Source organism: Notolabrus celidotus, chromosome 5 (assembly GCF_009762535.1).
Source record: "Notolabrus celidotus isolate fNotCel1 chromosome 5, fNotCel1.pri, whole genome shotgun sequence".
NCBI lineage: Eukaryota > Metazoa > Chordata > Actinopteri > Labriformes > Labridae > Notolabrus > Notolabrus celidotus.
The window spans coordinates 31431737-31448414 of NC_048276.1; the positions used below are offsets into that span (position 1 = coordinate 31431737).

Consider the following 16678-nt stretch of genomic DNA (forward strand, 5'->3'; position numbering starts at 1 on the left):
TGACATATCATGCAAAATTGACTTTTTAATGGTTCTCTACCTGAAATATGTGTCCCTGGCATGTCTACAAACCCCCCGAGAATGAAAGAAATCCATTCTGCCCCTGTTTTGATTTCTCCACCTTTCTGTAAATGTGTGTGAAACGAGCCGTTTCAGACTTCCGTGTTTTTGTTACGTAACAACAATATCCGGTCTGTCACGGAGTCAGAGCTCGGAGCTTGTTCAGCCCATAGACTGTATAAAATAATACTGAACCCCCCCTCCGTTTTTCATTACCTGCACAAATGTGTGGTAACAAGGAGCTTAGGAGGGAGGCATGCTAGTTGCAGGCTGTCTTAATAAACACAAAGGTCAGTTTTACTCCCCACGTCTGCAGATTTGAAGATCTAGTGGATGATTTTTATTTATCATGGATAAATGCTAGCGCTAGTTAGCATAGCTACATAGCTACATGTCGTAGCTGTAGCTGTGTACCAAGACACACGTCTACATACTGACAAATAAAACAACAAGAAACACAGAATCTGTGACCAATCCTTCAGAAAGGTCCTGCTGCCTTTCTGGCAGAGGTCGGTTTTACTCCCCACGTCTGCAGATTTGAAGATCTAGTGGATGATTTTTATTTGTCATGGTTAAGTGCTAGCGTTAATTAGCATAGCCACATAGCTACATGTTCATAGCTGTAGCTGTAGCTGTGTACCAAGACACACGTCTACATACTGACAAATAAAACAACAAGAAACACTAAATCTATGACCAATCCTTCAGAAAGGTCCTGCTGCCTTTCTGGCAGAGGTCGGTTTTACTCCCCAGGCCTGCAGATTTGAAGATCTAGTGGATGATTTTTATTTATCATGGATAAGTGCTAGCGCTAGTTAGCATAGCCACATAGCTACATGTTTGTAGCTGTGTACCAAGACACACGTCGACATACTGATAAATAAAACAACAAGAAACACTAAATCTGTGACCAATCCTTCAGAAAGGTCCTGCTACAGGCGCCTCTCCGTCAGGATTCAGAGGGTTGAAGTAACGTGATCTCTGAGCAGCCGTGTATATTCAGCCAACATGTAAACATTAGATCAACGTGCTGGACAGCCGAGGCACATCCACTTCCTGAGGGGGCGTGGTCAGAGAGAAAACAGAGTGTTCTGAGGAGGACTGAAGAAGAGGGCTTTTCAGGCATGCCAAAATCTGATTTCAAAGTGTTTTTTTGAGCACAAACTTTAAAGACATGTTTTGGGGACCTCTTAGACCAATATATATTGATGAAAAAAGCGTGATATGTCACCTTTAACTGCTGTTTTTTCAACTGTCTTCCATTATAGAAATAATATTTAGTTCATATTTCTTCGTAAAGGTAGCCACACCACACCGTCAAAAGTCCTGTAAAGAACTATTCTGTAAGTATTTCAAGTATTCACCCAAAGTGTCTTTTCTCTTGAAGTCTGAAGCGTGTTGAGTTATCTTTAAAATATTCTCAAACACGAGAAAATGAGAGAACAGATTTAACGGCTCGATCGTCCACCCACCATTTTACAGACAGACTTTGCATCCTCTGAGAATTTGCTGGAATATTCCTCCGCCACCTCCTTCACCAGGTGCTCCACGTCTTCCCTCTTGATCTTCTTCTTCCTCTGCTGGAAGGGAGACTGACCCTCGATCATCTCGTACAGCAGGCAGCCCAGAGCCCACCAGTCCGGGCTGAACGTGTACCGCTCGTTCTTCACCACCTCCGGAGCTGCAGGAGACGACACAATCTCAAACCTTGACTCCACAAAGTCAGACTGATCCGTATTTATTTAGAGGTGTACTTCTGTTTTTCACTTACCCATGTATCCCACTGTTCCCACCCGGCCCTTGATGGTCTGTTCTTCTGGAACATGAACCGCCAAACCCAGGTCTGATATCCTGATGTGACCTGAAAAAAGAAACACACAAACATGCCAACAAATCTCTAAAGATGGGGGAAAAAGACGTTGGTCTTTTTGGTCTAAAGGGCTCTAATTGCATCTTATTTAGATAGACAGAAGTATTGAGTACATTCTTACACCTTTCTGAATTCTGGAAGTTAGTGAAATGTAATAAGGTTTTAGTTTTGTGGGGGATTTCTTCTGCAGAGGTAAGGTTTCTCTGCAGGACTTTGGTTTCCAACAATAAAAAGACTGGAGTAAGAGCGCCCTCTGGTGGCTGAGGGCAGAACATTATCATCAAACACAGATTATGAATTCTCTCCTAAAAGTCTTGCTCACCATGGTCGTCCAGGAGGATGTTCTCAGGTTTAAGGTCCCTGTGAGACAGAAAGAGAGGTTAAAGAGAGAAGAAAAAGAAGGAAAAGAAGAGACTATGTTTGTGTGAGGCCGCTGACCTGTAGACGATGCGTTCTCGGTGCAGGTCCTCCAGCCCGCAGCAGATCTCTGCAGAGTAAAACACAGCTCTCGTCTCCTCGAAACCCGCGTCGCCCATGTGATAGATGTGAAACTTCAGGTCTCCTCCGTTCATCAGCGTCAACACGAGGCAGAGGGCGTCCTTCGTCTCATAGGCATACGCTAAACTCACCTGCAGACACGCAAAGTCAGGTGTTTGTTTTTCAGTCGAGTTCTCCATAAAAACAGGTAAACATAAATAAATATACAACTAGTTTATGCTTACCACAAATCTGCTGTTGACTTTCTCCAGGATCTGTTTCTCATTGAGCGCCATGGACTCTCCTTTCCTCTTCTTTATCCTCTTCTTCTCCAGTTTCTTACAGGCGTACATCTTCCCAGTGGCTCGAACCTGACACGCACACACCTGCAGGGAAAACAGAAGAAGAATATAAACTCTGTAGTAATGGAGGTGAACTTATTGGCTCCAATCAAGCTGCCAGATGTGCTAGTGATAGTGCAACTAATTTCAGAGTTTTTGTTTAGATGATAATGTTCAGATATTGTGTTTATTAAGAGGTTAACATACAGTATGTTTAAAATGATGGTATTTTAGTTTCAGATAAAGGGAAAGATTGTGTTGCTTTATTAGAAACACCTGTCACATTTGAGTAACAGCTCATCGGCTGTTCTTCCTTTATTTCTATAAACTCAAAACTTCTCTTCTTCCTTCTTGTCACTCGTACGTTACCTTCTTTGAGAGGTTTGCTGCTTTTTTAAACATTAAGTTCTTTTTACAGAAGTACAGAAGTTTTGGGGGAAAACTTGCAAAATCGGCAGTGTATCAAATGCTTATTTTCTCCACTGAATATAACCCTTTACTTAAATGGTCTGAATATTTTGCTAAGCTCTGCAAATTCTACAAAGAGACTGAATGTGGCCGCGTAAAATGTCAGCTCCATCTTTTTTATTTATTTTTAAATTGTATTCTATTGTTTTTTTTCATGTGCAATAAACTGATTTCCTCTCTGATGGTGACATTGTCTGTCGTGTTTATAAAATAAATAAAGTACTTACCTCTCCAAAGCCTCCTTTTCCCAAAACTCTGTACTGTCGGAATGTGTTTTTCGTTACTGGTTGTCTGTTGGACACAAAAAGAAACAGTCAAAAAAATTAAAATGTGTGAGGGAAACTTTGGAAGGAATTTTTATAGATAATTGTATAAGGTGGTCTCTTACAGCATTATAAATTACTTTGCATTATGTCTTATTCAAATGAAAAACAAGGTTAAACTTTTCCGTTAGCTGAGACGGGTGAGCAATCAGAGGTTAAAAAAAGAGGCCTCTTATCTGTCGCTTTGTTTGTATCTTTATCTTTTTATGCTAGCATTATCATACAGAAGACTCCCAGGTGATGACCCTGCTTTCACCAAGGAAGAAGCTTATCTTACTTTTTACCCCTCGCAGATTTACGTTTGTGTTAACGTCACGAAACGTGTGTGTCAGCTGGTTTATGAAGACTGTGAGTTTAACGGATGGGGTAGACAGAGTGTTTACATCGGCTCTGAGGTTTCTAAAGCTGAGTCTGGGAACTGTCACAGACCTCTGATGAATCACAGACCCACCAGAACTTTCTCTGTCTGTAAACAAACCTGATAAATCTCCTAACAACCATTTTCTGTGATGAGAGATTTATTTCTCTAACAACACAGAATAAAGTCCAAATCGCTGGTGTCCAACTTTTCAGGCTGCAAAACAAAGGCCTGTTCTGAAAGTTATAAAAGTGTGAAACTTTTCCATTTTGCAATCTCAAGCTAGGTTCGTGACGAATGCAACACTGATATCACTCAGACGTCCAGGGATTGCGTTGTTCTCCCCTAAGCCAGAGGAGATGAGGACACTCAGAGAGGAAGGAGTGAGGCAACTCTGTGAGCGTGTCCTGACTGGTACTCCGGAGGAGTCGAAGGCTAATGTAGACTCTCTTAAATGCAGTGTGTGTGTGTGGGTGTGAGAGTGAGTGTGTGTGTGTGTGTGTGTGGGTGTGGGTGTGAGAGTGAGTGTGTGCTTCTGTCTTCTGAAGCACTTCTGTCTTTGATTTCCTTTTTTTATTTCCTAGATGTACCTTGTGTTTCAGGTCTTGTTTCATCCCTGCCTCTCCTCTGTTTGTTATTATTTGACATTATGTCTTCTTTGTATTATTAGTGATCCATGCCTTGTGTTGTACTCTGTGTGTGTGTGTGTGTGTGTGTGTGTGTGTGTGTGTGCGTGTGTGTGTGTGTGTGTGTGTGTGTGTGTGTGTGTGTGTGTGTGTGTGTGTGTGTGTGTGTGTGTGTGTGTGTGTGTGTGTGTGTGTGTGTGCAGAGATTAAGAGGAAGAAAGCAGCATAAGGAAGTAAAGATGAAATGGAGAGGATTTTTACCTCTCCAGCCACTTCCACTGGAGGAACCTGTTGTAGTACATGCTGTCGAGGTAGTCTGCAAACGGCGCCACGCTCAGGAAGTCGTGGATCAATCTGGAACAAACACAACAAACAGCTTAAGCAGATCATGTAAACGACAAAACAGTGGACATCTTGTCCCTATTTTTACATATTTTGAGGTCTTAACATTTAAAAAGGTGCAAAAAGTTTTGGGATCGAATGCCCCCAAAGTCCCTTTGAAGCAGAGTTTGGGGATTCCCAAATGTTTGCTTAAAGCTATAAAACCTAAAAACAAAGTGCATCCCTGAAAAGTTTCTGTTTATGTCACTGGCTGAAGGAAATAGAAGCCTGGGCTATTAGTGAAAGATTTATTGTATTAGCATTTTTGAGGTGTTTGTAGTGGCTGTGATGGAGGACAGAGCAGAGACACACACAAAGCCTTGCACCGTCTGGCACATTATTGTGGAGTGAGATCAATTCTTTAGAGTTTATCTGCTGTGAAAAACAACAGAAAACAACTTATTTTTCAGTTTCAACACTCTGTTTTCTTTACCAGCACTCTCTCTGTTTCTTTACTTTGTCTCTATGCCGATCAACCACCGCTCGCTCTCTTCTTCTATTGTTTGTGGCAGCTTGAAAATACGACTTTAGATTTGTTTGTTATTTTCACAAGCTTTGGTGCTTTTTCAAGACTATCAAGTGTCGAAACAGATAATGTGTCATTTCAAAGCATATGGTATCAAGAAGTATAGAATAATTAAATACTTTGACAACCTTAGTGGGGTATGGAAAGGTCAAACTTGGTCAAACTTGGTCAAACTCTTATAAACTAATATAAAAAAGAATGTGTTTTTACTGGTTTTATTTTTGCTCAGCCTGAAAACTGCAACTCACTTTTTATTCTGCCTAATGATGTTAAGATTTTTGAATAAAGTTCTTGGAAAGAAAAAAAAAAGCTTCAACCAGAACTCAGACTGTGAGTATTTTAAAATGTTGAGTTTCTCTCTGAATTTGTCGACCTCTCGCTCCCTGATGCAGTCTAGTTCTGGTTCAGCCACCTTTAAAATCTCCATTATAAAGTTTCAAACCGATCAGAAACTGTAACACAGAGATGTATTTTGGTTGACCTTATCACCAATGACTCAGACGGTGAGGTAACGATGACTTGTGACTTCACTTGAAAGACTTTAGACTCTGCCTGAACCCGCATCAGAGACAGTCCACATTCAGGTCAGTGATTCCTGCAGGGCACTTGTTTTGATGTGCTTTTCAATAAATTATTCTAGTAACACCACAAGATTCATTTATCAAACAGAAAGCTCTCAGAGAGAGAGGGCTGGAGGAGAGCATTTTGGGATAAGAGCTTGTGTTGATCAATGAAGAAGAGAAGAAGTGGTGTATTATTTAAGGGAAGTCTTGTTCCTACAATTCAGTCCTCAAAGCTGCTGTTGGTAGGAATGGTGTAAGTGTTGCTTTTTTTCTGCTTGGTTTGGAGAAAAGGTCATAATACCCATCGGTACTCATCGGTAAGTGGAGTAATCTGAGACTGTTGTGAAATCTCTGCGTTTTCCAATGCCTTTGTACCAAGCAATGTTATTGTTCCCCTCATTCCTGTTATGACGGACCAGTCATAGCTAATCTCCAATCCTCTGTCCTGATTGGTTAAGGAGTGGCCCCTCCTACATCCTTTGATTGGTTATGAGTCCAGTGCTATCATGACTGCATGACTGCATCTGTGTTGGGGGGCTAAGAGGAAATCTGGTTTGGGGGGGATAGTGCTGACATTTGAAGTCCCTCTCTCTGAACAGATGTTTACTCTGTGACTACCAACAGCAGCTTTAATGGACAAATCTTAACCTGAAATTTTACATCTATCTTTATACATTTGACTCCTCAAAAGATCGTAAACTAATCTTCATTGCGTTAATGAGCATGCACAAATCCCCCTTGAGGTCTCACTTGGTACAGTCCTTGAAGAGCTCCTTGCAGGCCTCTTGCTGCAGCCTCTCAGTGCACTGAGCCAACATGGCCTCCTCCACCTCCGGCACATGCTCCTCCGACTGAAAGGAAACAAAACATGAGGCTCAGGTGAACAAAGGTGACTCAACTGTGACAGTAAACCGATGATGGAAAGCCGGATGAACTGGGTTAATGACTGTGATGATTGTTTTACGCTGTGCAGACTTCTGCGTGTTCAGACATGTATGTTCACAGACGCACAGAGCTGTCAGGCACTGAAGCGCAAAGAGGGAGAGAGACAGATTCATGGGAAACAGAGCGGAAACTGTAGCCCGTCTCTGCGTGTTCCTCACGTTTTATTACAAACATGTTCTCTTCTGAAGAAAAATAAAACATCAAGAACACGCTGCACTACGTCCAAGATTTTATGGTCGTAGAAAATCCTTAAAATGATCACGACATTTTGAGATTTAGACACTTTTTAAAATACACAAATGGAACAATCTGCAGACGCTTAAAAAAGCTGTATTGTAAGTTTGAACCCTCTTTTGACATACCATGAAACAAGAGTTCATATAGTTTACTGTCAATCGTCCCTCCCTGTTTGTATCAAGGTAATGATATCAATGACTGGAGTGAATGCTGAAGAAGTAATTTCATAATATTTCATATTCTGCTCTGAGAAATTAAATTGAGCTTTGTTATTTTGGAATTTGAAACTTTGTTTACTTTTGTTTTATTGCATAATTTTCTAAAATTTGGGAGATGTAATGTTTTTCCTGTAATAACAAATTGATTGTGGCGTATTTCAAGAAAATCAATGTTCTATTTTATTTCTTGTGCTTTCATAAGACAGTCCTAGACAAAAATAAAGATCTGGAATAACACAAAGTATGATTCACTGAACATTAATCTCATGACACAGCTCGAGGGGGAGTTGTAAAACGGTCCGTTCATATAAAAATTAAGTTCATGCACTGTTATGGTCACTGTGAGGAGTTTTCATGTTGTGCTGATTTTGTCTGTAGTGTTTTGCCAGGATGGAGACTGCATTTCCCATGAGCACCCTCAGCCTCTGTGGTGAAGATGTGTCTATACAGATCTTTTTTATACAACTTTTCTTCAGTAAAGACGACTTTTACGTGATTCAGAGTGATGAGGTAATGTATTGATTTGTAGCTACATCAAGTTATTAACTAAATTATTAAACTGTATTATAAACTGTAACTGTAAAGGTCAAAGTTTTCAGATGCCTCACTAGAAGTTAAATGCAGCGCGGAGTGCTGGGCTGTTTGTGTGATGAAGGAGATAAAGTCTAAGAGTTCACCTTTGGGTTGAAGTATTTGTCAATGAGCTCCTGTCCACACTCCTTTCTCTTCTCGTCTGGAGTCACCTCGTACTCCGCCTGCAGGAATAAGATCATGGAGACAAAATGACTTAGAGAGGAACACGGAGAGGGCTCTCAGCTGCTGCAAGAGGACGGCCTTTATCGTCCCTCGATTACCCAAAACATCAGAGGAGTCAGAATCAACCGCTGTGCCCGGGACTTCATCTTTACATATACATACATGGTCTGAGAGACAAAAACATCCATACGTCATTCCTCACACATGAACTGCTATTTGTTTTGATATTACATTTTTAAATGAGCACTGTAAACCTGTCTGTTTCTATTACTTTTTCAGTGTTGATGACCAACCACATCTAACACATACGATAAAAAGTAACCTGGGGAATGTTTGCTTTCTGCATCACATCAAACTCGAGGCTAAAGCCATGATGAAATAAAAACTTTGAGACTGTAGACAACAAAGGATAGAGGTATTATTTGATCAGTATTTTCAGTGAAAGGAGTAAGGCATGATATATAGTGAGCAGGTGAGAAGGAGGATGTTTTGCATAACCACCCACTCACTATACCAGGCGTGTCAAACTCATGTCAGTTCAGGGCCCACATACAGCCTGAATTGATCTGAAGTGGGCCGAACCAGTAAAATCATAGCATAATAACCTATAGAGAAGGACAACTCAAATTTTTTCTCTTTGTTTTAGCGCAAAAAAGTACAAGTACATTCTGAAAATTATCACATTTAATGAACTATCTTTTTACATAAACAGCTGTTGTATTTTTCGGCATGTCTCATAGTGGGCTGAATATGATATTCTTTAAGGACTGAAACCTGCTGCGGAAACACCAAACACACAGGCTACCCAGTCACCCGACATAGTAGTGCTGGTGTTAGTAGTAGGGATGCACCGATCCTGGTATCGGATATCGGCTAGATCGGACTCAAAAAGTTAGATCACATATCGGTGACAAAGGGCCGATATAAAGTTCCGATCCATATGGCAGATCTATTCATCTCAGTTCTATGCTTTTCTTTGTTTACAACAGCCATGTGCGTCTCAACAGTGCCGGCCGGTCTGTGCATTTTGCCTGGTGAAGCATGATGGAGGATAACTACAGAGACTCTGAAGTTTAGGTGCATGTCAAGCTTCTTTTGCTAACAACTCCGCCGGAAACTTGCAACATGTGCAGCGTGTTTCGATGGATGGCGCTGAAAAATATAATGGGAACCAAAGGAAGAAGTTTACGTCAGCTGTAGCCTACTGCAAAGAAGGAAGAAACCTTCTATTAATGAATTCAAAGAGAAAAAACTGACAGGTTATTGGATTTAATTGTTCCGGATCCTTGAAATTCCAGCCTCTAGTTTAGCACTTGGAACCCAGGTGCAGTCAGAAAAGCCTGAAGTTGCCAAAACATGAATCTATCCTCACATTAAGGAATAGAGATTGTTAAATCAATACCAGGATTGGATTGGCTAGTACCGGTATCGGTAGGTATCGATATTGGTATCGGGACCTAAAGAGTGGGATCGTTACATCCCTAATTAGTAGTGAAGGAGCGCACCTATGACGCACCCACATGTATGGTAAGCACATGCACAATATGAGGCTCCTTTCGAAAATAGTGGATCCACCCTATCAACATATATGTAAACTTTAGTGTTGATTGGATCTTGAAGTGCTCCAAAAAGTCTTTGAAATTCAACAAGTTTATGCAAACTGCAATATTATTTTTCCCCCTCATAGAAAAAAAGTCCTGGAGCGCCACTCAGGTGCGCTCCATCAGCCGTTGATTGTATGCGCCCCCCTAGAGGAGAAATTTGACACGTTTACACTATACATTACCCTGCTTATTACCATGCTACCAACTGCATACATAAACAAGTTGACACTGAGTGCTGATTTAAAGATGATTTTATTGATTTAAAATCACTTATTGGAAAAAAGAAGTCTCTCCAATTCAACAGTTAGTAGCTTTTCCTTGGTAACGATATTCTGCGGGTCGATTTAACATTAAACTGAACCATTTTTCAATATTTATTATTATTATTATTATAATTATAATTATTCTTTAAGTTGTATTTTGGGGCTTTCAAACTTTTATTTATAAAGGAGAGGACAGTGGATAGTGTAGGAAAACATGAGAGAGTGGGGGACCGACATGCAGGAAAGAGGCCGCAGGCTAGATTCCAACCTGGGCCAACAGCCACATGGGCGCGCAACCCAACCATCAGGCAAAGTCTGGGCCCTAAACTGAACATTTTCATTCATGATTAAGTCTAAACAGATGCAGAAAATAACAGCAGAACCTGTATAAAATCCTCTTCCCTGTAACTTTTCTGGTGGCATTTTCCTCTCACTCAACCAGTCTTGTAACTTGTTTTCTTCAATTCCGTCAATGTATGTTTCATTCAGCTACTTGTGTGTTTTAACATCCTCTCTTCTTCCTTTCTCTGCAGGTCACTGCTCAGCCTTTAACTCTGAATTTAAAGTTTCAGCTCTTCAAATGAATTGAAAGTATTATTAAAAGTATCCTCGACGTTATGTAACTATGCCATCAGAATTTGACCTTTTTGCCACAGTGTCAACAGGCAGAGGTGAAATTATCAACTTCATAAATGTGCTCCTTTCTGCAGATGGATTTGATAGGACATGTTTCATCTGGTTGTCCCGAGCGTCACTGTTGCTTTTCAGAATTGATAACCTTAATTATTAAAGGAGTTTTAGCCAATCAGAAGGAAGTATATAATACAGGCGGGTGACAAAAAAGGTTAATTTTATTCCTATTGTGTATTTCATCATCCGGATTTTATTCTAATGTAATGACAACTTTTTCTGCAAGGACATACACAGAAAGATACATAAAGTTAGCATCACAATTTTAATTCCAGCTTTCATTCTCCATTCTTTGTGCACCAAGTTCATGCAAACGCAAAACTAAACTTGAGATAACGCATAAAAGATCCACACAAGGCTTGAAAGGCATTTCTTAGTTTTTAAGAACTAAGGTTCTTGAGTTTTGTAAATAATGTGAATAAACAGCACTTTGATGACAGTGCTGTGCTGATAACCAACCAACAATCTTATGAATAATTGCTAGGCTGTAATTCTAACTGAGTCCTGTCCCACACCCTGCAGAACACAGACTGATGCTTCTTCTCCTCCTCACATCAAACCTCCTCTGAGTGACTCCACAGTAAACCGAGCCGACTGGAAAACTCAAGAGTGCTTCCTCTCTCCCTCTCACAGCGTAAACTAACGCTAAGTGACAGCGGAGGGCGGGTCAAATCTCATTTTGCCCGTGCATCTCGCTCTCTCGTCGAGTTCTCAGGGAGGGGACGGGAAGCAGCTGAGGGGCGATGAAGATAATTGCCTCGTATGAGAGTCGTATCTGCCGGATGAGTGAAAGCTGTAAAGCTGGACAGTCAGAGTGGAGCCGTGCTGTGTTTACAGACAGACGGACAGAGGGATGGATGATGCCTTCACTGACCTCTTTGCCCACTCAACACGTTCGACAGCAGAGAAGAAGAAGGAAAGCAGCAGAACTTTTAATGAACTTGAACTAACCTCACCGCAGCTGCTTACATTCTAATAATCAAATATTTTAATTTGAAGTTTAATCTTAAAGCTGCTGTTGGTAGGAATGGAGTTTGGAGAAAAGGTCATAATACTCATCGGTACTCATCTGTAAGTGAAGTAATTTGAGATTAAGGCGAAATCTCTGTTTTCCAATGCCTTTGTACCAAGCAATGTTATTATTCCCCTCGTTCCTGTTATCACGGACCAATCAGAGCTACTCCCACACCCTCTGTCCTGATTGGTCGAGTGGCTGCCCCACTACGTCACCCTGATTGGCTGGGAAGCCACTATTTCCTCATAGAACCATATACTGTATAAAATATGGATGTAGTATCGGTGATGTAACCCATCTGTTCCTGAGAGCTGATTTGAAGCCAATCGACGGCGGCCATATTGGAAATGCAGAACTCAACCAGGCAGAGGGCAGAGTTTGAGCCTCCTAGCCAACAGCTATGTGTTCCTGACCGGGAGTCCAGTCAGTCATGTCCTTATTTGGGCAAAACTCGTAATCTTAATATCTTCTGAACCTTTGCATTAGAAAAAAATTCACCCCCTGTACAGTGTGTGCGGCTAGAGAGATTAGCTTCGTAGAGCCAAGCTGTTTTTTGAACCAGGCTGTAAACATGTTTATTAATGCTGCAAAGATCGTCTTTTTCCCATTCATGTCTATTTGGTTTCCGGTGTTTCTGCAGCCAGCCTCAAGCGGATTCTCAATGTATTGCAGTTTATAACACTTCCGCATTGGCTTCATCGTTTGAGACCGGAGGTTGACGCTTGCATAGAACGCGCACAACAATCTTTTGTGGGCGGGGTTATGACAGCAGAGAGGGGTTGTGTTGACCTTTCAAATCTCTCTCAGAACTGATGTTTATATCACGACTACCAACAGCAGCTTTAACCACTATCCATACTACGCTGCAGAAACAAGGCTCTCATTGTATTCCAGTCACTCATCCAGTTGTTTCATCAGTTTATCTTTGGTCCAGATGAAAACAGGAATGCACAGATCTTAATTATTCATGGTATGGTTATTTTCAAATGACCTTAACCTGTGCCAACACATGTAACGCATCATATGACCGTCCACACACACGAGGCATGTTTGTGCAGAGGTTCATGTTGATGCAGGAACATTTTATAAGTCTAATTAGATTTAAACAGATCCCTGAGCGTGTTACGTCTCTGTTTTCGAATCCCAGCAGAGATTTCTACATGTAGCCAAGTAGCTGAATGAACAGAATGAAGATCTACAATACACACACTGTATGCACCGCATCACGGGAGCCTGTCTGGGCCTTTTGAATACTAGTTGTGATACTCTAAGTTAATGTGTGTGAAGAGTGGACGAGCAAACACGGTGTAATCAACTAGAGAGCATCAATCTCACAAAACACACACACTACACACCACACACCACACACTTCACCTCATTGGTCACTGTGCTCACTGGAGGAATGTTTCTGTCATGCTTGTTTAATCCTGATGTGTGTGTGTGTGTGTGTGTGTGTGTGTGTGTGTGTGTGTGTGTGTGTGTGTGTGTGTGTGTGTGTGTGTGTGTGTGTGTGTGTGTGTGTGTGTGTAAAGGCGACATACTGAAGTAGTTTTCTCTCAGACATACATTACTGTGTTTCATTAAATGTAAAATAAGCTCCACCCTCTACTCTTCCTCTCTACTTAACTTCTTGGTCACCCTCCACCTGCTCCTCCTCTTCCTCCTCCATTTTTTCACCTCATATTCTTCCTCTTCCTCCTAACCCATCTCCTCATCCTCCATCTCCTGATACACTTTCTGCCTCTCCTCTTCCTCCTCCTCATGCTTCGCCTCCTCCAACTACTTTGCTCCTCCTCCCCTGTTCCACAGTTTTCATCCCTGCACATTGAAACATCCTTGTTTTCCTCCTCTTTTTATATATTCATTCATTTTTAAAGTTGGGACATTTTTTTTGCATTTTTTTTCCCAACTTTGTGTACATGTCACAGAGTTTTTAAATGTTATTTTTCCAATTAAACTTATCTCCCTTCTTTACCACAACACACGGGGGAGGACGTTTAAAAGCAGGAAAAAACGAAAGGCACATTTTTCTCTCCACACACGTGTCCCCTCTGTCCTTCTCAAACAGGAATTGTGCAGCTTTTCCAGGAAAAACAAAACACAAGTCCTTGATACCCCTGCCTCTAACTCTCTTTCCCACACTGAAACACACACACACACACACACACACACACACACACACACACACACACACACACACACACACACACACACACACACACGCACACAAACACACACACGAACACTTCAGTCCTTTTGTCTCTCCACAAGTGTTCATAGAAAGGGGAACATAACTCCCTAACTCCCGACACAACACACTCTCTCTTTCCAGGAACCAACAAATGACCTCACACACACACACACACACACACACACACACACACACACACACACACCACACACACACACACACACACACACACACACACACACACACACACACACACACACACACACACACACACACACACACACACACACACACACACACACACACACACACAGTGCTTACCACAGCATCCAGAAACTTGACACAGCGCCTCAGTTCAGGTCGTGTATCACAGAATTGTCTGAAGAGTAACCGTCCAATGGGCTGCCGCTCACAAAGGCTGCTGTAGTCCTTCTCTAGACACACAAACACACACAAAGACACAATTATATCAAATTGTTTTGTGATTAACTAAACAAAAAAATGGAAATAAATAAAAATAGAAATACAAAAAAAATATCGGAAGGTTGTCAAATAACTCACGCAGGCCTTTAAAGTCTATGAGTACATACATTTAGACAAAATATGAGATTTGATATGATATGAAAAAACAACAAAAAGACTACAAACTGAGCTGCATGATGTGATGGCCCTAAAGGTCAACTAAACAAATATATAAAGACCACAAGGAAGCCTTTCAACAAATTCAAAAATATTTAATTAAACACATCCATATTTTATGAAACAAGAAAGCTTTCTGCAAAACACAAAAGACTAATTACTTGACGCCAAAATATTTAATAAAACGATAAAATGTATCTTATCAGGCACTGAAAATTTTAATAAAACACTTTAGTATTTTACAAAATGCTCCAAAGAAAAACTGAATTTAACAAATACAAAATGCTAAAATAATTCATCAAATCATGAAACATTTTTAATTAAATACTGCTTTGAGAAATAGTGTTGTGTTTCATTAAACTTGATCAAATGATCTTCAGTTTGCCCTGAGTTATTTTTCTTATCTCCATATTACTCATTCTCATGTTAATTTCAACCACTGGAATAAAGTTAGTGACAATTGGAGGATGTTTTAGAAATGAAGAGGTTATCTGAGGAACTGTTGTATCGGTGTCATTCATAGACTGATGGACAACGTGATGGATGCTGAAAAGTGAAGCCAAAACATTTAGCGCTCCCCCTTCTGACCACCTGCAGTCATTAACCTGTCAGATCATACAGATGAAAGATTTCTCAACTGTTTACTTGTTTATTCTGTTTTTCAAACTATCTGATGATTGAACATTAAATACACATGAGCTGACAGAAAGAAGACAATCGTATTTATTGAAATTGAATTTCATAGACGATTGATTTATCACTAAAAAGCTATATGAAGATAGACCAGTCAAAGGCTAAATTTAGAAACAGAGTCAGATCATGACAAAGTAATCACTTCAAATCTTTAATACATGCAGGAAAATGTCATTTGAATATGTTGGACGCCTCTAAATAGCCTTGGAGTCAATAAACATGAAGCACACTCGCTGCCTGTGTGTGGGAGGTTTCAGATATCTCTTTGTCCATGGTTGTTTGAGTTCATGTGTCCAGTTGTGCTTCAGGACAAAAAACATCCTCCAAGGAAATGTGATTTGCATGAGTGACTCATGAGGATGCAAAGTGAGTCAGGAAAAACAAACAAATGTGATACAGGGAGGAGCAGGGAGGTCAAAGTCATCAAAGGAACAGAGGAGAGAGGTCTGTGAAACCAAGAGTTGGATCAAACCGTGTACACCTGTGTGACCATATATGAATATACAAAGACTAGTCAAGGATTGTCAGGGCAACAATTTATGACCATTCTAAAAGGGAAAGACCGAAACAATGCTCGACACAGCAGAAGAACTGTTAGATAAGACACTACAGCGTTTGGATACCAAAACATATTGATTTGGTCAGTTTTTGACCCATTCAGTGTTTTTACACAAAAATATCTTCCACATACTCTTCAGCACAAATGTGTCTGGTTCATTTTCTTCCTCAGAAATGGTTGGTGACATGTACATTTGCATTTACCACAAGATGCTTTGAATATTTCAAAACTTGCTTTGTTTGCGTCTCTGTTTCTGGCTGAGCAGTTTGCCTCTTCAAGGCTGCAAACACACCATGCATGAAATGCAAAATTGTCTGGTCTAATAATCAGATAAGACACAAGTCTGCCAATGACAAGAAGTCAAATCTCATCTCATCTGTTCTTGGTTTGGGTCTAATCTGGTCTCATCTGTTCTTGGTTTGGGTCTCATCTCATCGGCCTCTGTTCTTGATCTTGGTCTCATCTATCTCATCACTCTTTGTTCTTGGTTTGGGTCTCACCTCTTCTCAGTGGCCCCTGTTCTTGGTTTTGGTTTCATCTCATCTGATCGGCGTCTGTTCTTGGTCTTGTTCTCATTTATCTCATCACTCTTTGTTCTTGGTTTGGGTCTCACCTCTTCTCAGTGGCCCCTGTTCTTGGTTTGGGTTTCATCTCATCTGATCGGCGTCTGTTCTTGGTCTTGTTCTCATCTCATCTCATCTCATCACTCTCTGTCCTTGGTTTGGGTCTCATTTCATCTCATCACTCTCTGTCCTCGGCTTGGGACTCATATCAACTCATTGACTCTGTCCTTGGTTTGGGTCTCACCTCATCTCATTGGCCCCTGTTCTTGGTTTGGGTCTCACCTCATCTCATCTGATCTCATCGGCCCCTCC

The 16678-nt window shown here is 40.9% G+C and overlaps 1 protein-coding gene and 1 long non-coding RNA gene across 3 annotated transcripts in view; one reads left to right on the forward strand and one right to left on the reverse strand.

Annotated features, from left to right (window-relative positions):
• Positions 1-16678, reverse strand: part of grk6 (G protein-coupled receptor kinase 6) — a 49020-nt gene that overhangs the window by 4004 nt on the left and 28338 nt on the right. Inside the window, exons 3-12 of the mRNA XM_034684398.1 lie at positions 14234-14346; positions 8071-8148; positions 6744-6844; positions 4785-4877; positions 3444-3507; positions 2653-2793; positions 2369-2559; positions 2253-2290; positions 1832-1921; positions 1533-1741 (exon numbers count right to left, since the gene is read on the reverse strand). Of these exons, the coding sequence (XP_034540289.1) occupies positions 1533-1741; positions 1832-1921; positions 2253-2290; positions 2369-2559; positions 2653-2793; positions 3444-3507; positions 4785-4877; positions 6744-6844; positions 8071-8148; positions 14234-14346 (1118 nt within the window). The remainder of the gene's footprint in view (positions 1-1532; positions 1742-1831; positions 1922-2252; positions 2291-2368; positions 2560-2652; positions 2794-3443; positions 3508-4784; positions 4878-6743; positions 6845-8070; positions 8149-14233; positions 14347-16678) is intronic.
• On the forward strand, positions 6807-8539 carry LOC117813268. Of its 2 annotated transcripts, none has more exons than XR_004631381.1 (3): positions 6807-6882; positions 7772-7903; positions 7986-8539. It is a non-coding gene; the product is annotated as an uncharacterized LOC117813268 (long non-coding RNA). The 2 variants fall into 2 exon arrangements; XR_004631382.1 differs by having other exon boundaries at positions 8155-8539.